General features: G+C 60.8%; 1 protein-coding gene across 1 annotated transcript; it reads right to left on the reverse strand.

Moving 5' to 3' along the window:
* Nucleotides 1-8,338: 8,338 nt before the first annotated feature.
* TLE5 (TLE family member 5, transcriptional modulator) lies at nt 8,339-16,779 on the reverse strand. The gene is made up of 7 exons (XM_045989838.1): nt 16,610-16,779; nt 15,430-15,527; nt 12,803-12,866; nt 11,464-11,508; nt 10,930-10,992; nt 9,588-9,662; nt 8,339-9,489 (listed from the first exon to the last, which is right to left on the reverse strand). Exons 1-7 carry the CDS (start codon nt 16,634-16,636, stop codon nt 9,268-9,270), a joined length of 594 nt encoding a protein of 197 aa, XP_045845794.1. The 5' UTR covers nt 16,637-16,779; the 3' UTR covers nt 8,339-9,267.

Genomic DNA, 16,779 nt, shown 5'->3' on the forward strand with positions numbered 1-16,779 from the left:
TAACCCAAAGGAGACTCCCAGGAGAGCTGGGGCAACGTTAATTCCTCCCCTGGGATGGAGGAGTCCTGGGCCCTGACTCCTCGCCTTTGGGGGGGGGGGGGGGGGGCTCTGACCAGGCCAGGCTGTGAAGTTGGGGGAGGTGGACAGGCTATGATCTGAGAGGTCCTTTCTCCAACCTTGGCAAGGGCGGCTCTCCGGAGAGAAAAGTAGGGGTCAGAGGAATCCATCGGGGCGCCTACTCGGCAGAACGGGCGGAGGACAGATTCTTCCAGGAAGTGAAGGCTGAGCAAGTATCTAAAGACTCCTAGTAAATGCTCCATGGGGGGTAGCCACTGTCCCACTGTTATGGCCCAAAGGCCCTCTCTCCCACCCTAGCTTCACACCTCACGGGGGACTCTGCGCCGCACTCTCCCTTCCTCCCACAACTCTGACCACTCACTGAAAGGGCTCAGTCCCTAGAGCAGAGTGTGTGACTCTTCTTAATCTCAGGGTCCTGAGTTCAAGCCCCATGTTGGGCATACGGATTTATTTTTAAAAAGTAAATACACACACACATATTTATATATTTTTTTTAAAAGATTTTATTTATTTGTTTGATAGAGATTGCAACTAATCAGAGAGGCAGGCAGGGAGAGAGAGGAGGAAGCAGGCTCCCCGCTGAGCAGAGAGCCCGATGTGGGGCTTGATCCCAGGACCCTAGGATCATGACCTGAGCTGAAGGCAGAGGCTTTAACCCACTGAGCCACCCAGGCGCCCCTATATTTCTTTATTTCAAAATAAATATATATAATCAGATCCCATCCTTCCTCTGCTCAAGAATCTTCCAGAGCTTCCAGTCACCCTCAGAATAAAACCCCAAATCCCTACTCCGTCTGCAGGATCGAGCCACAGTCCGCCGCAGGTCCTCATCTCCTCCCTCACGCCCCTCCAGCCTCTCCAGCCTCTCAGCTGTTCCTCTAACACACCAGGCAGGGTCTTGCCCCAGGACCTTAGTATGGGCTGTTTCCTCTGCCTGGACCGTGGCGGACTCTTTTCCGGCTTCCAGCCCTGGCTTGAACATCATGTCCTAGTGAGGCCTGGTCTGGCTGGCCTTACGGCAGCTCTCAACCTTCCTACTTGGTCAGCCTCTCTAATTTGATTTTTCCGTAAAGCGTTGTCCCCCTCCGAACACTTACTGCTGATTTCATGGTTGGCCCAGGTCCTGCACAAGGCCTGCCCGCCCCCCGGCCCCGTATTTGTGGGGAGGACGAAGAGGCAAAGCCTAGGGAGGGGGTCCACTGCTAACCTAGCTTGCAGGGACCCGTGGCCACCCAAGGTCACACTTTCCTTGAAGGCCTGGGTTCAAATCCATCCCAAGTCCCGGCCTTGCCCGGCGCTTGCATCCCCGTGAGCCCTGCCTCCTTCCCTGCTCTCAGGGGGCTCCTTGGTGGACCCTAGATCCGCCCAGGCCCCAGTAGGCCTTGCACAGATGTGTGCGTGTGGAACAGACTGTGTGGGCATTTTGGATCTTGCTTTTCTGGTCGCTGGTTTGCTGTGAGACCTTTCATGGGCCTCAGTCTTCTCATCTTGCAAAGGGGCTAACAGCGCCGCCTCCCGAGGCCGAGGCCATGATCTCTGGGCCCACCAGGTTATTCCCTTGACCTGGTGTCTGATGCTCACAACAGGCCTGCAAAGTAGGGGATGCGAACTTGCCGGCTGCCTCTGGGCTCCTGCCCTCATCCTCCTCCCTGCCGGAAGTCGTTCCCCCCCCACTTCCCCGCAGGCTCCTGTCATCTGGGTCTCAGCCCCTCCGAGAGAGGTCCCTGTCATTCTCTTGTCTCCTGCCTCTGCTGGATTTTCTTTGTAGCATTTGACTCTTCTCCGAAATTTTCTTATTTGCCGGTTTGTTATCTGTCTTCCTTAGATGCTCTGGGTTCCATGAGGGTCAAGAGGACCTCTGTCCCAGGTCCCTGGGCAGCCACCACAGGGCCTGGTACCCAGCAGGCCTCCAATAAAGGCCGGTGGCCAGTCGATCTGGCTCGAGAGCCAGTAGAGTAGAGGCAGCCGAGCCCAGAGACGCTGAAGGGCCTGCCCAAGGTCACACAGCACCGGGGCTTGGGGTCTGCTCACAGCGCCTGCTGTTCAGGGGCCCCAGGCCATCCCCTTCCCCGCCGCCGGGTTGGCCAGGCTAGTGCCTGGCGGGCCGCGTCCTCTCCTTCCCCGACAGGCCCAGTCACGCCCGGCAGGGCAGAGGGAGCGCGGGCCCCGCCCCTCCCCGGGGCCCGGCTCGGGAGGCGGGGAGGGGAGGAGAGGAGGAGAGAGTGGGGTGCGGGGAAGAGGCAGCGCTGGGGACAGGGGGAGGCGAGGGAGGAAGGAGAGGAGGCGGAGGGTGGGAGGGAGGGGAAGGGTGAAGGGGGCGGAGAAGGAAGGGGCGGGCGGGCGGGCGGGGGAGAAGGGGCGGGAGGGGGGCGGAGGGTCAAGGGCGGGGGAGGGGCGGGCTTCCAGGTCTGGCTGGCGCCCAGCTCCTTGGCCCAGGGGCAGGGGTGGGTGGGAGAGGCCTGAGCGGAGAGGCGGGGGTGGGGGGGGGGGGATCGAGGGCGGGGGGCGGCTTCCAGGCGGGGATGGCGGGGAGGGGGCACAGAGCGGGGGGCACACGGGGAGAGTAGGAGGGAGAGATAGGGAGGAGAGAGAGATCTGGAAAGACCTCGAAGGACGGTGGGGGAGGCGCTGCGGGCGAGAGAGAGAGAGACGGGGAGACAGAGACTCTGGGACACCCAGAGCCAAGGGCGGAGACACACCGAAGGGCGAAGATACTGAGAGGGACCCTGGGGGAGGGAGGTCCCTGGCGGGCAGGGCTGGGCGCGTGGGCTCTCCTGCAGCTCCTGCTGTCAGAAAGCAGCTACACGCTCGAGGCCTCCTCCTCGGCCCCTGCCGCGGCCTCCCCTCCAGCCTGGCCCCTCCGCGTCCCTGGGTGTGCCCCTCTTCCCCTCCAACACCTGCCATGGCTCCCAGGGGCCGGGTCCTCTGCCATCTTCTCTCTTGCTCCCTAAATCCTCACTGAACGCCTACTGCGTGCGGGAGGGATGCTAAGCCTGGAGATTTTCCCTGAAGACCAAATCAGACCAAGTCCCTTTTGTCATGGAACCCGGGGGGGGGGGGGCGCGTGGAGAACGAGGGACTATCTGTTGACTTAAGTCGTGCGCAGCGGTTGATGCCGGGAGACAGAGCCGGCAGCGGAGGGTGTGCTGGTGGTGGTCATGGTAATGAGTGTCCGGCGCTGGGAACAGTGTGTTCCAGGCAGAGGGAAAGGCCCTGAGCTTCTATCAGGCTTGGTCACCCCCAGGCACAGGAAAGAGGCCAAGAATGGTTAGGATGAAGGCCTCCACAAAGGTGGGGGGGCAGTTCCTCAAGGAGCACCCCTGTCTACCTCTCACACCCTCCTCAGCCCTGCCCCCCACTCCCAGCCTTGAAGCCCTCCCCTCCAGCACTGGCTCCAGAAGCTTCTTCTTTCTCTTGAACAGCTAAGATCCTGGACCCTGTCGTTCGGGCCTCCCTACATCGGGACCCAGGCTCCTGGCGGTGTGCTCTTGGGCAAGTCACTACCTACCTCGAGCCTCAGTTTCTTTATCTGTAAAACGGTCCTTCCTTCACAGCTATTTTCTTTCTTTTTTTAAGATTTTATTTATTTATTTCTCAGAGTGAGCACAGGTAGACAGAGAGGCAGGCAGAGGCAGAGGGAGAAGCAGGCTCCCCACTGAGCCTGGAGCCCGATGCGGGACTCGATCCCAGGACGCTGGAATCATGACCTGAGCCGAAGGCAGCCGCTTAACCAACTGAGCCACCCAGGCGTCCCCTTCACAGCTATTTTCAAGAAGTAATTGAGGGATGGGGCTCCTGGCTGGCTCTGTCAGAAGAGCACATGACTCTTGATCTCTGGGGTGGTGGGTTCGAGCCCCACATTGGGCGTAGATTTGAAGAACAATAAATACATTAATGTAAAAAAAAAAAAAGGAATTAACAGAGACTACTCCAAACCCTTAGGCAAGGCCGGTGCCGGAACAGAAGTTCAGAGCACAGCTGTTGATGACTTCTGTTATCCTTAGGACCCGCCTGGCCTTCCTGACCATTTCTGGTTGCTCCTCAGTAGGGCCAGGAGCGCCTTCAGCGGCGGCCGGGGGACCTGCCCTGGCTCTGCCCTGTTCTGTGGCCTTGGCAGTTTGCTGCAGTTTTGTTGTCTGCAAAATGGGCAGAGTGACGTCATCTCCAGGTCCCAGACTCCACCATCGGTGGCCTCCGGTTCCTTTCTGCCTCTCCCTCAAGACGGTGTCCGAGCTGCCAACCGCCGGAGAACTCAGGAAGGAGGAAGGCAGCAGGTGTCCCTGACCAGCCTGGACTGTGGCCATTCGGTGCGTCACGCGGGGAGTTCCAGCTCAAACCAGAAGAAGGAGGAGGAGGAAGAGGGCTGGCTCTCTGGGCCTGGGGCGCTCTCAGACCTCAGGGTCTACGGGCATCCACGGACATGCCCACATGCCGAGGGGTGTATGGGGCCGGGGGCTGGGTCCGGCTCAGACCCCTGGGGACTGTGGGACACTGAGAATGTTAGGACCATTGTAGGGACAGGAAATGGGGGGGCTCACACCCCTGAGGCGCCCAGATCCTCCTGCTAGAAAGACTCTCCGAAGGGGAGTGGAAGGAGACAGGCAGGAGCTTTTGAGCAGCCGGGCCCCCCTGAAGGGATGGTGCCAGAGTGGGGTTGAGTAGTCAGAAAGCGGGGTTCATCCTGTCCCCACTGCTCCCCTCTCCTCAGGTCCTGTGCCCGAAGAGCTGGGGGCATCGCCCCTCCCCCCTCTCCTCCCTGGGCCCCTCCTCCAGCGTCTCGGCCCCTCCCTCTCGGTCCCCCCCCCCACCCGTGCCCCCCCGCGCTCCACCTTCCCTCCTCCCCGTCCTCACCCTCCTCCCGGCCCCTCTTATCGCCTTCCCCCTCCTCTTGCTTCGTCCCCGAACCCCCTCCCGTCCCTTCCCTCCATTCTCTCCCCCTCCTCTTCCCTCCCCTTCGCCCAACCTCCCCCACCCCTCCATTCTCTCCTCCCCCCACCCCTTCACCCCCTCCCTAGTCCTCCTCCTCCCTCTCCCCCTCCTCCCCGCCTAGCCCCCACCCCTCCCTCCTCTCCCCACTCCCCCTGCATTCTCTCCCGCCGCCCCCTCCTCCTCTCCGCACTGCTCTCCCGAGCCCCCTCCCCTGCGCTCTCCCCACCGCCCCCTCCGCCCCCTCCTCCCGCCTCATTAGGCGCGGCCGCGGCGCGGGGCCCATTAGCGGATCAATTAGCCGAGGTCGCCGGCGGCGCGGTCGTTAAGCGCGGGAGGCCGCGGCGGGGAGGGGGGCTCCGGAGGCAGCGCCTCCGCCCGCCCCGGCTCCGCGGCCGCGATCGCGCGCCCCGAGGACCTTTTGGTCCCCACGCCCCGCCGGGGGCTCCTGGACCCTCGGGAGAGCCAGCCCGGCCCTGCAGGCGGGCTTGCGGGGAGGGGCTCCGAGGCCCAGAGGAAGACCCCTCAGGTCACACACCCTTCGCGGCTGCCCAGGGCGCCTCTTCACCCTGGTTTAGGGTGTCGGTTTTGTGACACCCACCCACCCACCCACCCACGGCGCCCTTCCTCTCCCGGCAGCATCAGTAATAACGTCGGCTGACAGCTTGTGAGCCCTCGCACGCTTCCTGCTAATTCCCGGGAACAATTTCCCAGAGACAGATCAGACAAGTGACTCCACTTGCCTCCAGTCACTAGTTAGGGTCTGAGACGGGTACAAACTCAGGTCTGCCCTCAATAAATTTGCGAACATTTACTGAGTTGCTTCTATGAGCAAATTAAAAAAAAAAAAAATGCAGCCAACACTCCCCATCCCTTCTCGGCCTTGCTGTCTCTCAACAGGGGTGCTGACATTCTGGATTTCCCTAGTTGTCTGTCTATTGCAGCCAGAGGGCAGGAATTTCTGTCTTCTGCGTCCCTGGGGCTCAGAGGCGGTCCCAATGAATGAATGAATGAACATGCTAGGAGCATTTCCATGGCTTAAATAATTTGGTCTTCATAACAATAGTTTGTTCTGAGATCATACCCATTTTACAGATCAGGAATCCAAGATCCGGAGAGGTCAAGAGCCAGAATTTAAAGCGAGGCTGGAGGGGCACCTGGGTGGCTCAGTTGCTGGGCATCCTCCTTGGGCTCAGGTCACGATCCCAGGGTCCAGGGATGGGGCCCTGCCTCTGTCCCGCGTGGGCCCTGCATCGGCCGGCATTGGGTTCTCTGCTCGCCAGGGAGCCTGCTTCCCCCCCGCCCCACCTGCCTCTCTGCCTGCTTGTGATCTCTGTCTGTCAAATAAATAAAGTCTTTTAAAAAAATAAATCGAGTTTGGAGGCCCCGTGCCCGCAGCCATCATATGACATATGGGACCTGGGTGGAGGGATCACAGACCCCTGCTTTGGGGTAGGGTCTGGGGAGGAGTTGAGGAAAGTGACATCTGGAAGTCTTGGAAGCTTACTACCCTGGGGAGGGGGGAAAAAGAGAGAGAGAGAGAGAGAGAGAGAGACACTGTTCCAGAATAGAGGGAACAGCATATGCAAAGTCCTCCAAGCAAGGAACAGCAAGATGCTTCAGTCTGGAGTCACTGGAGGGGTGAGAAGCAGGACCACTGCCATGGGCACCCCCCAAATCCACTTTGTAGGATTTTTAAAGCATTAAATCTTTTTTTTTTAAAGATTTTATTTATTTATTTGACAGAGAGATCATAAGTAGGCAGAGAGGCAGGCAGAGAGAGAGGAGGAAGCAGGCTCCCCGCCAAGCAGAGAGCCCGATGCGGGGCTCGATCCCAGGACCCGAGATCGTGACCTGAGCCGAAGGCAGAGGCCCAACCCACTGAGCCACCCAGGTGCCCCGTAGGATTTTTAAATTGTGAAATGTAACGCACCAAAGAGGGCCCACATTGCAAGTGAACCACCGGATGATTAAAGACTGAACAACGCACTCACCGGCCCCCAGGAGTCAGGAAACCCAACATGCGCCGCCTGGTGTGAAGCGCCCTCTGCCCCTCCCCCTCCCTCTCCAAGGGTGACCCCATGACACCTGACACTATAGGGCTCTTGGGCTTGATGTTGTTCCTTATGTAAATGGAACCACTCGGCAGGTACGCTTTCCTCCGTCCCGGCTCCTTTGGGTCAGCGAGCCGTGGGCGCAATGGCGAGTCCCGGGTGCTGAGCAGAGCGGTGCCTTCCCTCTTTTTCGTGGCTGCGTAGTGTTTTCCAGGCCTGGTTCCACTACGGCTCAGCCATTCTGCTGTTGATGGGCGGTGGGTGGTTTCCGGTGGGGGCAAGTGGGGAGGAAGCACAGCAGCTCTGAGCACCCTTGTCCCGTGCCTCTGTGGAGGAGGGGCCCGGTGCTCTGGGGGTGGATCCCGGAGGGGAAGCGCTGGGTGCCGGACAGCCTTCCAAGAGGGTGTGACGGTTGGCGGTGTGAGTTTTTACTCCCTGAGTGGCCTGGGTGAGTTCTGGGTTTTGGCCCAAGGATAACGGCTAGGCAGGGAGGGACCCCATCACACGGGCCTTTTTGGTGCTGCGGTTGCCGTGGAGGTGGGCTGGGCCCCGGTGGGAGGCTGGTGGGACCACCCAGTCCTGCCCCCCCCCCCCGCCCCTGTGAGCCATTTCCCCAGAGGGAAGCACTCCAGCCCTGCACCCCTGTGCCCTGGGTCCACCTTGAGAAGCCACTAGATGGGGGGGCAGGTGAGAATTTATCGATTCTAACAGAAGTCCCCCGGGGGGCCCAGGTCCTTGAGGGTAAGGAATCCCATGCTGTTGGACCATGCCCCATATCCTGGTGGGCAGCCTGAGGCATCTTGGCCCCATGCCAGGCTCACTGGGGGACTCTCTTTTCCTTCTGGCTCCCCCAGGCGGCCCAGCTGGGCTGTGGCAGGGAGACCATCAAGAGGTCCTTTGAGGGTCAGGTTCAGCTGGTCCTGTAGGGGGGTGTCTGTGTTCTCAGATCCGGATGGATTCCGCAGTGTTAAAATCTTCTAAGGAAAGAGGCGGCCACTTGGGAGCCCTCTGGCCTGGCGATCCAGATCAGCTCTGCTCAGCGGCACACACCTGGGCCTGGCTGTGTGACCTGGAGCCTCCAGGAGACCCTCTCTGGTCTGTGCATCAAGTTGGGGAGACAGACCACACTGGCAAGCCGGACTCCCGCAGCGGGGCGGGGAGGATCTCACCATCCCGTCCTGTGAGGAGGAGGGAGCTCAGACATGAGGGAAGCCCCCTCCTCCCCTGGGAAGGGGGCACCGCGGCGGCAGCCGGCAACACAGAGGCAGGAACAAGGCAAATCAACCTTCTCACATCTTTATTTGAAAGGCACAGCTAAGCCCACCCTCGATACAGCATTCTCCCTTCTCTCCGCAGCGATCAAACGACTGAACACAACAAAAGCTGACAGTCTAAGAGGCTATATACAGACACAGGTGTGGGTGTTGCTTGTTTTTTTTTTTAAACATTTTTCTGTCTTTTTTTCTTTTTTTTTAATATCCCTTTTCTTAAAAGACAAGCTAGTATACTGGAAAACGGGAAAAAAAAATAAAATAAAAACCAAGACAACTTGAGTACCCTCATCTTTATTCGGGGAGGGGAGAAAGGGAATTCTGGGACGCCCGCCCGCCCGCCACCCCCACCCCTGCTCCTGGCTAGGCTCACTGTCTCCGCCCCCTCTCTGGGAGAGGACAGGTGGGCGTGGGCTCTGGAACTAGCAGAGGAGGTGAGTGGGGAGGGGCGTGGGGTGCGGGCAGGAAGGGTCGGCTAGCAGTGGTGTTTGCATGCGGTGCCAGGGTGGGAGGCTGGGGGGGCGTGTGCCCTGAGGGACCTGGCGGCCCTGCGGTCAGGTGCACGTTTGCGGAACAGGGCTGTGCAGGGGTGCTGGGCTTGAGGCTTTGCTGTCTTCTGACCTGGCCTCCCATTTGTGCCTCCAGGCCTCAGCTTGCCTCCTGTGTGGAATGAGCGGGCATTCGCCCACTCGGGCTGCAGGGGAGGAGGACGAGGGAGGAGGCAGAGGAGAAAGGAGAGGAGGGGGGGAGGCCGGGAGCTGGGGGTGTGAGCGAAGCTAGGGGTGGCGCACGGGCAGGGCTAGGACCCCAGCAGGCGGCTACCATAAATACTACCAAGTTCGGCCGATCCCGAGCTACACTGTGTCTTGCGCTAAACATTTCTCTCTCTCCGTGTCTGTCTCCTCTGTCCCCCCCACCCACCCTGTCCCCGCCGCCCACTAATCCGACTTCTCGCCGTCATCCTCCTGGTGGGTGTCCCCGTCGTGCCCATTCTTGTCTTCCTTGGAGAGGTGAGCCTGGGAGCCCAGCGCGGACAGCGAGAGGAGGCCGGTGCCGGCGCTGACCGCGGGCAGCGAGGGCGGCTGCAGCCCCACGGGCAGTGGGGTCAGGGGCAAGGCCAGAGCCTGAAGCTGGGACAGCTGATGGGCTTGGAGCTGCTGCTGCAGGGCAGACGGGAGGGAAGCATGAGCTGTCTGGGCCGCCCACCCAAGACCCAAGACCCAAGACCCAAGACCTAAGGCCCAAGACCCAGACATACCCGGATGATGGAGTTCAGCTCAGGAGCGGTGACCTGCTTAGCCCTCTCGATGGCTCCCAAGACTTGCTGCTGGTGCTGGAGGGGGGACGGGGTAAGGAGAGGAGCCAGGAGCTATATGCCCTGATCTCTGTGAGGGTTTGAGGCACAGAGCCCAGGGGAAGGCACCCCCCACTGCGGCTTTCCATCCCACCAGAAAACCCCTCCCTCCAGCCATTTCTGTTCACCAAGCCAGATTCGCAGAAGACACAGAGGGACTGGTGCCAGATAGTTAAGAAAACGCCATCGTGCAAGTCTGAGAGAAACCCTGGACCATGACCTATTCAATGTCAAGTGCGAAGAAGTAAATGTACAGTGCACAACCTGGCCAACTGTACAGGGAAGTCTTGATCCTAAAAGCTTCAGACTGTGCTGAGATTTGCTAATCCAAGCTCCTCTCCTACTACAGCTGAGGAAGGCCTAGTGGATTTTGGCAGTACAGGAGTAAGAGTCTAGGTTCAGGACAGTCCCTCCTGGGGCAATCTGCCGCCCACACCCCAGCCCTCCCTATGAGTCCATCTCTCCTGCCCTCAGATGCCAGACTCTGCCAATCTCCCTTTTCGCCTTGCCTTCCAGGAAGCCCGTCACGAAAGGAAAGCACAAGTCTAAGTCTTCAGGGCCCCAAGAACCCCCTTCTCTAGGGTTTTCAGAGTGTCCTTCTGGGCATGCAGGTCACCCGCAAGGACCCCAAGATAGAGTCAGGGATCACAGAGGAAACGATGAATGACAGACAGGAAACCTGGCGGAGGGCAGGAATGGCAGAGTAGGGAATGCGGAATGGACCTCACGCCAAGTCTCAAAATCCCAAAAAACAAAAGCGCGTGGTTCCCCAGGGCGCACGTGTCCCCACGGTCTGTGTTGCACCTGCACGCGTCTGTCCGTCTGTCTGTCTGCAGACACGAGCTGAGCGCCCTCCCCACACACCCCGCCTCTGGTTTCTGGCCTAAGGCGGCTCACAGGGCCTGGCAGGCAAACCTCGGGAGGGTAAAAGGCAGAATCCAAAAGGGGGAAAAAAAAATCTCAGTACTGTCTGGGGCATATCTGACATTTTTACCCGTGAAATGACTCACTCGGGCTGGGAACTCCGCAGCAGAGTGAGGCCCCCTCCCTCCAGCGCCCTGAACCCCTGGGGTTTCTCCAACCTGGGGATTCTCCTGTGTCTGGAAGGTCCACAGAGTGGTGTGTGCCCTGGGCATCCAGAAGCTGCTGGGGCAGGGGGGCGGTGGGGGGGGGAGGGAGACAGGCCCTGGGGCAAGTTCATGGTCCAACTACCTCCTCCTCCCTGCAGCCCCAGGGCGCCACTCACCTCTTGGGAAAGGTAGGGTAGGACCTGGGCACAAATCCCATTCAGCCTCTTGACGATTTCAGCCTGTAACACACACGAGCCTCAGCCCTCAGCGGGGGGCAGGTGCAGACCCGCCCCGGGAGGCTGTGAGGTTCTCCCTCCGAGGAGGCCAACTCAGCCCAGGGTCAGACCAACACCTGGAGCCCACCGGCACTGGGTCAGCAGCCAAGGTGGGATCCGAGGCCAGCTCTCAGCCCTATAGCTAAGAGGGTAGGCTTGCGGGTGGGGGAGGGCAAAGTAAGGCCAGAGGGAGAGGAGCAATCGGGGGCTGGCATGCCCCCCCCCCCCACTGCCAGAAAGGGGAGTAAGTGGGTAGGAAAGGTCTTGGCCCCCCACCTCAGGGAGAAACCTCCCAGGGAGGCCTGAGAAGGAACCGGGGAAGGGGCTGGGAAGGTTACAGGAGCAGGTGTGGAGGCCTGATTGGACTTGGGGCACAGCCAAGGGGCCGGGCCCGCCTGTCTGGGGTTGCAGAAGCGGGGGGGGGGGGGGGCGTACCTGCTTGTGCATCTCAATGTTCAAGCCGTAGGACATCTCGTAGTACTGCGTGGTGGAGACACAGAGACAGAGAAATGGCGGTGGGCGAAGACTGGGGTGTGTGACAGAGGGACAGAGACACACACGCCCGCGTGGTGGGAGCAGGAGGGCACATGGGGGGCCCCCCACACCTGGAGCAGGATCTAGGGCACCTGGCGGGGCCGCATGTGGGGAGCTTCGGGGCCCCAGCCAGGCCTGGATCCCCTGGTTTCTGGAATAAGTATCCAGCCCCCTCTCCAACACACATACATTCCAGGACTCCTAATCTTTTATCTTTATGTGTCTTGTCTGCGGGTGGCCCCAGACTCCGGGGAAGTTTGCCTTCCTGGATATAAATAACCAGGATAAACGAAGCCTGCGGGGTCTGGCTCTGGGGTCAGTAGCCCCCCCTCCTCACGCCCCAGATCTGACCCTGCCTCCTCCCCTCCTCGAAAGCCCCTCATGGCTCCCGATCATCCCTGGGGGTGGGGCAGGGGAAGCCAAGTTCATTCCCAGGACTTTCTATGGTTTCTTCTCCTCTGCCCAGCAAGCTCCTACTCATTCTTCAAGACCCTAGCCGCCATGCCCCTTCCTCCATGCAGCCATCCGGGCAGTGTGCCCCCTACCGAACACCCCCATCCTGGGTTGTCCTCTCTGTCCCAGCCCCGGCCCTCCGGAGCTAGGAGGGTCAGCGTCTGGCTCTGCCTCCCCCGCAGCCGGGGAGAACTGGGCTCTGGGCTGGACTGAGGCAGGGGCTTTTTGCTGTCGGAACTGCCACCCGGTGGGCAGAAATCCCAGCAAGGGATTTCTACAGGCAGGTCTCAGACCTTTCTCACGCTCACAGGCAGGGTCTCAGATGTCAAGCAAAGAAGGCGGGTGTCACCCCTTCCCTCCCTCCAACCTCAAAGGATGTCAGCTTTCTGCCCGATGCCCCCCGCCCCCAGGAGTCCTCCTTCTGAAGCTCGGGCAAGGAGGGGTTAAGGGCTGGGATGCCCGAACTGTGGGGGCAGGGAAGGATCCGGCCGCTCCCCCAGTCAGTTCCTGGCTTTGGCTTACACGGCGGCTGCCTCCTCTGCTGCCAAGGACAGCCGGGGGACCTGGCAGGCCCGGGCTGCAACCCGGTGGTTTGGCACCTGGGCCACTGCCTGGGCCGGCGGCCAGGCCAGCAAGGCGGCCTCGGCCAGGCCCCAGGGGCCCAGCTGAATGGAGAGCAGACCCCGAATCCTTGTCCATCCCACAGGAGGTGGCCAGGGTTCAGGCAGCTGCCAGGGTTGGAGGAGGGTCAGGGGTCTCCCCGCCCCTCCCCACGGGAGCCACTCACCATCACATAATGACGCTGCATCTCCGACTTCTCGCTGGCCAGCTTGTCACATTCCAGCTTGAGGCTGAGAAAGAGCAAGGGGAGAGAGACCAGGGGCCCGTTGTGCGGGGCGGGGGGGTGGGGGAGAGGCACAGAGCTTTGGCCGTGCGGGGAGGGGAGGGTTGGGGGGGGGGGCGCGGCTCAGGCCTCCTAATAACAGAAATCGGAGCGAACAGGCAGACTCCGGGTCAGCCAGGGACTCAAAGAAAACTCTTCCCTGTCCGGAGCCTCGAGGACATCAGTAATATTGCTGTCACCCTCATTGCCCGATGATGCAATGGATGCCCAGAGAGGCTGAGTAACTAGCTCAAGGTCACACAGCCAGAAAGCTGGCTTCCGAGGCCACAGGCCCAATCCCTGGGGAAAACTATCCAGCCAGGGAGGAAGGAACGGAAACCACAGAAGTGGGGAGAGGGTGGGGGTGAGGGCTGGCTGGCAGGGCTCTGGGTCGGATTCACCAAGGAATCTCCAGGGGGGTCTGGTCCGTCTCTTAAGCCTTGATTGCGTTGGCGGGTAAAAGTTCCCACTGTTGGGAGCCGCAGGCCTCTCTCAGGCAGGGATGAGCTTAGGCCATTTCTCAAAGCCTACCCACCCGTCCCCAAGGAGAAGAGCAGAGAAAGACCTAGAAAGACTGCACGGGCTCAAGCCAGGCGCACTGGATTCAAAGGTCAGCCCGGACCCCTTGATGCTGTGTGGCTCTAAGCAAACCCCTCTACCTCTCTGGGCCTTGGTCTCTGTATCACCAAGTACTAACCTCCCAGGGTGGGGTGGTGAGAAGGAAATGGATTAAGACAAGAAAATCTGGGGACGCCTGGGCAGATCAGTTGTTAAGCCTCTGCCTCTGGCTCAGGTCATGATTCCAGGGTACCGGGATCAAGCCCTGCATTGGGCTCCTTGCTCAGCAGGAAGCCTTCTTCTCCCTCTCCCACTCCCCCTGCTTGTGTTCCCTCTCTTTCTGTCAAATAATAAAATCTTAAAGGAAAAAAAAAAAAAGACAAGAAAATCTTCTGGAACAATGCCTGGTATACAGTAAGCACCCAATAAATGCTGGTCTTAGAGTCCTCCTAGGGGCCTGGCGCTTCACTCCACCAAGCTGTGACTTATACGCCCAGAGTCAGAGATGAGCCATAGTTTGTGTTGCTGTGGACCAACCCCCCCAAACAAAACGAGTTTTTTTTCTCTCATTTTCTTTAAAAAACGCTATTTGTTGACACCATTGGCAAAAAAAAAAAACCCCAATCAGGCAATTTCAGCCCAAACTCTGAATTTCTGGCTCTTCTTGAGGGTCTGGCAAATCTTGGGTGTGCCCCCAACGTGGCAGGACCCCTCACCGTGCAGACAGAAACCCAGGCCCAGTGGATGGAGACCCCAAAGTTCAGAGAGGGTGTCTGGTTTCCCCAAGGTCACCCAGCACACGACAGCACTCTGACCCGGAGCTATGGGACTGGACCGGGGCCAGTGCTCACTGAGATGGGCCTGGGCCAGGTTGGGAGGGAAGGATCGCTGGAGGGGCTCAGAAAGAGCCAAGTTTGCCAAGCCAAGTCCCTAACCAACCGGGGAACCAGAACAAAGTTCATGGGGCCTGCCTTTCAACTGCCTGTGCCTCAGTTTCCCTGTCTGAAGAACGGGCACACTAACAGGACAACGAGGAAGACTGAACAAGAGGATGTCAGTTCAGGATTCAGCGTGTGGGGAAGCACAGCCAGTACCCCCCCAAAGGTGAGATTTTTGAAAACTTATCTATAAATCTGTATCTTGTTATTTCTCTTTCTTCTCAGGAGAAAACCCAGGATCCTTCTTGGAACACTCTGGTGTCGGCAAATTGAGGTCCCGAGGGGGTCCAAGGCCCGGTGGGGATCTGTGACCGTGACCAAGGACTCCCTTCGGATTCCCAGGCACAGCCCCCCCGACTCTGGAACAGAGCCTTGAGAATCTGCATTCTTCAACCCAGAGATTGGCTGCGAACCTGAGTCTGCCACTTCTCTGCTGTGCTGCCCCAGAAAATCTCTAACCTCTCTGGGCTTAAATTTCTTTAACTGTGAGATGAAAATAATACCACGTCTTTCCCCTTAGCTCCGGCACTTGGCAAGCCCTTTACAATGCTAGAACCTTCAATTCTGGAGGAAGAGCCGCCTTTGAGAATCTGTTAGGACGCCAGGAACTCCTCCGAAACTAAGCAGAAAGATTTTAACAGGCTACAGAGTGTTTCCTTTTGGGGTGGGACGTGGAAGGTCCGTCCATTTCCCAACTTCTTGGGAGGTCTTTTAACCAAGGGGGATTGGGGGGGCTGGGGAGAGGAACTCTGAAGCCACACAGATAGCTGAGTCTCTGGGCAAATAATCGTAACTTTTTGTGCCTCAGTGTTCTTACCTGTGAAATGGGCTGTCTTGAGGTCTATGTGAGTTTAATATTAGAACGTGCTCACGACGGGGCCGACCCCATAACAGGACGCTCTCTACCTCCATTTCTTTCAAATATGAGTATGTAGCTGAGGCCACAAGCTTCCCTCCAGGCCTGGGCGGGGGGGGGGGGGGGGGGGGGGGGGCGGTCCACCATCCCCCCTGCGGGCTCTCTGGGCCCCTGCTCACCTGTGGTACTGAGCCTGCAGCAGCTGAAACTCGTCTTTGATGCGGTCGCAGGAGTCCGAGGTGGTGAATTTGAGTTGTTGGGGTAGGTGAGACGAGCCCTGCGGGGCGGGGGAGCGGGCCTGGTCAGGGCCAGGCGGGGCGGGGCGACCCCCAAGGCAGCGGCCAGTCCGCGCAGCTGCAGCGCGGCCCCCCCTCTCGCCCCACTTCCCGGGCCCGTGTTTACAGCCCCTGGCGCGGCCCCCGCCCTCGCTTCCTGCCCCCGCCTCTCCCGGGGGAAGGCGAGGGGGTGGGTGCGCCCGGAGCCGCCTCGTTCCCCGCCACCCCCAGGCTGTGGGGGTGCGTTTTAAGGTCCGCCCTTAGTGGGGGGCAGCGTGCGCCCTCTACCGCCCCTCCAAAGCGCGGGGGGGTGCACATCCGAGAACCCCAACTGCCTCTGCGAGGGGGGGAAGGCGTCCTAGAGTCCCCCTCCCCAATTTGGTGGGGGCGCAAGGCCCCCTGCAAAGTCGCCTTGGGGAAGGATCCTCTCCCAGCGCCCCAAATTACCCGGGGGGGCCTCCACCCCAGATTCCCAGCACCCTTCTTCCCGGCCGCGCTCTTCCGGGAGGGGTGCGCCTCGGATCTCCCCCCACTCCCAGGCCCCAAAACCAGCTCCGGTGCTCGAGGTGCCCGGTGGGGCTCCCCGGGTGCCCCAGGCCCGAGGCCAAGGCCGCCGCGGCCCGGCCTGGCTGGGTTGGGGGGGGGGGGGGTAAGCATGCCCCAGGGGCTGGGGGAGGGGGAATCCGGGCCCGGAGCTGGAGGGGACCGGGCCTGGGAACTAGGGGGCGAATCCGGGTCGCGAGCTGGGAGAGGGACCGGGACCTACGGGGCGAGGGTGGGGGAGAGCCCGGGTGGTGGGGGCGGGGGAGTAGCGCTGGGCCGGGAGCTGGAGGGGACCCGGCCCAGGAGTTGGGGGAGGCGCCGAGTAGGGAGCCGGCGGGTGTTGGGGGGGGGAATGGCCCGGCTGGGAACTGGGGTGCCAGGCGCCGACCTGGGGGAGGTGCGCGGGGCCCGGACCCGGGCGGGGGGCGGGGAGGAATGGCCCGCACGAGAACTGGGGGTGCCAGGCGCGGACCTAAGGGGGATGCCGGGCCCGGACCTGGGGGTGGGGGGTGGGGGCGCCGGGCCGGCGGGCCCCGCTTACCGAATGCCTGCTTTGTGGAAACATCATGTCAGTCGCGGCGGGGGGCGCGGGCTGCGCCCCGGCTGTGCGCCCCGGCTCGGGAGGCTCGGGGCGCCGGGCGGCCGCGCCTTTGTCCCGGCGCCGATCGGCAGCTCCCGGGGCCGCCGCCGCAGCCTCCCGCGCCCGGCCTC

Source organism: Meles meles, chromosome 20 (assembly GCF_922984935.1).
Source record: "Meles meles chromosome 20, mMelMel3.1 paternal haplotype, whole genome shotgun sequence".
Classification (NCBI taxonomy): domain Eukaryota; kingdom Metazoa; phylum Chordata; class Mammalia; order Carnivora; family Mustelidae; genus Meles; species Meles meles.

Coding starts and splice junctions, on each gene's coding strand:
- TLE5 (XM_045989838.1), bottom strand. CDS start 16,636: ATGATGTTTCCACAAAGCAGGCATTCG. Junction 15,528..16,609: donor TTCCACAAAGCAGGCATTCG/GTAAGCGGGGCC, acceptor CCCGCCCCGCAG/GGCTCGTCTCACCTACCCCA. Junction 9,663..10,929: donor TACCCTACCTTTCCCAAGAG/GTGAGTGGCGCC, acceptor TCCCCCCTCCAG/CACCAGCAGCAAGTCTTGGG.